A 3,849-nucleotide genomic window follows, 5' to 3' on the forward strand; every position below is an offset into this window, starting at 1 on the left:
AATTTGGTTTTGGTCTCTACAAAACGTCAATACCTTGCTTGCAATGGTAGTAGTAGGCTAGATCTAGGCACAGATGGAGGTCCTCTTTCAAGCTGCAGATGAAAAATATTTGATTGCATTAGTGGCCATTTGCTGAGATAGGAGGTGCTGTTGGGGAAGGGGCCAGCTTCTTGCAAGGAACACCCAAAGAACATCCGGGGCTGTGCTGGGCAAGGGATACCTGTTGAGGAAGGCTTTAGTTCTCACCTGTTTCTGATGAGCTACAAACATTCCCTACTGCAACCTGTGTGAATTGAGCCCACAAGTGTTCTCTTCCTGATCCTCTCTCTTTTCTTTCTCCCTGTGGGGTCCTTCTTTCTTTCCCCTGCAGGCTCCTGCTTACCCTGCACTCTTATGCTACAGCCTAGAACTACTCTGATTTCTTCATAAAACTCTTCACAGTAGGCTCTTTCCCCATGATATCCATAAGAGTTCAGCTCCTCTACAGAAACCTTCTCCCCAGCTACCCTCAATACAGTTGTTTCAGGGGTCTGTATACACTGGGAGATGATTCTGTCTTCTTCAGCTAGGCATTTTTTCATCTGTGTCTTTCTGTTTTCATATTCTACAAACATAAGCGCAAATGAATGGGCAGGTGGGGAACTTGAATTATTGCCAAGCAGAAATGAGTGTCTTGAGTACTAAATGCTCTGCTCTTGCAACCATAGTAGACAACCATATAAACACATTTAATATAAGGTATAACTGCATCCATGCTGGCCCCTCATTTTCTCTGAGTCTGTTTTGAATTCGGGGGTGAGGAATGAGAAAGTGGAAGCAATGCACTTTAGACCACAGAAAGAATGCAAATAGTGTTTCACAAAAGGAGAGCAGTAGAGAGAATGATTAGATCTCTAAGTGACTCTGAAGAATATGACGGCAATCTCAGTGGTTGCTTTAAAGGAATACTTGAAAGGAGTTAACTGTTATACTGACCCTTTAACCACACAATAAAATTTTTTTTTCAGATAGTAAGTATATGCTTGAGCCAAAATGCATACTCAATCAGTATCATAATTTCCTCCTTTCCCCAACCACGTGTAAAAGAATCTTCAGAATCTGCCACGTAGATGTCACCCATTGACGAACCACTGAAAATTTTTCCAGGACCATGCTGTAAGAAAGATGCTTTCGAGGGATTCCCTTGATTAGCCAAAACCGAAGGGTTCTTATCTAACACTATCTTGTCTAAATATACGCAGCCTGTGATGACGAAATAAAAAAATTCAAGACCAGGTATAAATAGCACTCACAGGCAGATGAAGTTCATTCGTCTACTTTCTTCTAATAGAAGATCTAACTATTAGAAGTCGAAGCTCACTGCTCTCAGAACTGACATCTCCCAGAACTTATCTGAGCATTTTAACCAAACCATCACCAAGAAAATGCCTTGCCAGACTTACAGCTTTTATGTTCTGTCTGTCATCATGATTTATTTTGGACATTTTGGAAATAGCTTTAAACTTGCTACACTTCAAGATGATATAGACCAACTGAAAGCTGACTTTGTAAGTATGGTCTTCTACTGCCTTTCCCTTCTTCTGCTTGAGCTTTAGATATAGTCTGGACTTGAGCACTGCTTGACATACTCGGTGTGTACCAATAGAGGGAAATCATGGAACAGAGTTTTTGGTTATGTCTTTTATTAAACAAGAATACAGACAATTTATTAGATTTTGCTGACCTTGTTCACTAACATGATTCAATAGTCATGCTTAATGTAGTATTTTGCAATTCTTTCAGAAACACTCTTCCTTTCACAAGAGCTTCTCCCAGATCTACTCAGGCTTTGATTACATGGAATGTTTTATAACAAGAAATCTTAATGCAATTTATGATGAATGAATCTTAATTCAATTCTATTCAGATGCAATTTACTGACACTCTTTAAGTTTTAGGTTAGTAATGTTAGTGAGGATTTAGTATTAGTTAGCAATATAAACAAAACAGAGAACTTTTGCTTTAACAAATACACCTGCTAATTATTATTATTATTGTGTTGCCCAAAGATAGTTCCTACTGCTTATTCCTTTACATCCTCCAGCCACTCTGCTTCCGTATCAGTGACTATGATCCAGCACGGGAATGACTTCTTTTCAGAATTTTGATAACTTGATAACTACAATGTTCATTCACCTGTCTTCATCCAGGAGGCATTAAAGTAGTTCACAGTTGACTTCAGCTGGGATTAGTCATAGAGATAACAGATCTAGAATTGAGTCACTTCTAATTAACAGCTTTTATTCTTGATATATTTTTTCCTTAAATGCATGAAAACAACTACAAGAGTCTGCTTCTATTTTCAGCTCCGATTTTGTCAGAATTTTGAGCATATGAAAGTTGAATTATAGTAGCCAAAGAATCGTTCTGACGTATCACTCAAAGAAACATAGTGTGATACTTCATTGTTTACAGATTGATAGGAAACTGGCTGTAAAATTGTCATTGTATGTTAAATTTGTCATTAGCATAGATCAGAGAGATTCCTACTAACACACATATATATATAACTCGTTTGGAGAGATCCTGAGCCATGGTGGGCTTCTTGCATTGACATTAAAAACTCCAGGTCACGGCAGGTGCTGCTCACCTTTCAGAACAGCAAAACAATGTTTGGCAAAGTGCTCAGCAGGGAGAGCCAATCAGCCTATGAGATTTCTGTCAGCCTGCGAGTTTTCCCTTTGCACTCACTGCATTTCAATTACTGACCAGACAAAAAACGGAAATAGTGACTGTTGTATACAAAAAGAAAAAAAAAAGACAAACACAGAAGAGGAAATGATTCAGTTTACCTTTCCTTGGTAGGAGAATTTTATTGCTCTTTGTTTCCCGGAATCTACCACACCATGTGACTAGCATCTAATGGTTAAACTTCGTCCCTCTCAGTAGCCCACTAACCTTCTATATCCGCACACCTGACTGTCAGCTACTGGATTATTCTCCAGTTCTACAAACCGTAGTTTTATAGTAAAGTTCATTTGTTCATGTTCCGTATGAGATTTTACTAAGACTGGATGAATTCAAGGTCATGGACTACATATTGGTGGGCTTCAACTTATCAGAAAACAAACCGAAATCAGATGTGACAATTTGCTAGCCAGTTGCTATGCTTATGAACTTTAATTTTCAGCTGTCAATACTAAAACTTCAAGGAGTGTTTGGTAAAATAGATGGTGATAAATATCTCAATTCAGATGAGCTACAGCAGGAGAAGACATTGAAAAGCAGACTAATGCCATTTCTGGTACTAGCCAGTCATCCAGTGTGATTTGGTGCTTACAGAAGTGAAAGCATTGTAATAGCTGTAGGCCAGTGGTGCAAAAATCACGACTCTCGGGTTTTTATAGCTCACTGGACAGAGAATGCAAATTTGCCTTGTGATAAGTATTGTTTGCGTAATAGACATCTTTGTTCTTTATTGCAGAACGCAAGTCTTTCAGATGTAGGTGACGGAGGACCTATTTTTACAGATAAACTGAAAAACTGGACAGAGGTGAGTCAGAACCAGATATGACGAAGCATCTCAGGCGCTTTGCGGGGCACTTCTGGTACGAGGCAGCTCCAAGGGCCAGAGTAACCAGACAGGGTAGAATGAAAGTAGCAGAGGCTGCCTCAGTAGCTTGAAAATGAGACAACAATCCCCATAAAAATGCTTCCCATAAGGATTAGGGTGCTTTATACTGCACCAAGAACCGATCCTGAGCCACAGCCAAGATCACAAGATGAGTTGCAGCATCTTCTTTATCATCCTGTTTCAAGCGGCAGTGAGAACCCCTGCATGCTGCATTTTAGCTTCGTTCATTTTCCTGC

The 3,849-nt window shown here is 39.5% G+C and overlaps 1 protein-coding gene across 1 annotated transcript in view; it reads left to right on the forward strand.

Annotated features, from left to right (window-relative positions):
• Window positions 1–1,424: 1,424 nt before the first annotated feature.
• The window catches only part of IFNG (interferon, gamma), a 3,581-nt gene continuing 1,156 nt past the window's right edge, over window positions 1,425–3,849 (forward strand). Inside the window, exons 1-2 of the mRNA XM_010132745.1 lie at window positions 1,425–1,547; window positions 3,464–3,532. Of these exons, the coding sequence (XP_010131047.1) occupies window positions 1,425–1,547; window positions 3,464–3,532 (192 nt within the window). The remainder of the gene's footprint in view (window positions 1,548–3,463; window positions 3,533–3,849) is intronic.

Source organism: Buceros rhinoceros, unplaced genomic scaffold (assembly GCF_000710305.1).
Source record: "Buceros rhinoceros silvestris isolate BGI_N320 unplaced genomic scaffold, ASM71030v1 scaffold2653, whole genome shotgun sequence".
Lineage (NCBI taxonomy): Eukaryota > Metazoa > Chordata > Aves > Bucerotiformes > Bucerotidae > Buceros > Buceros rhinoceros.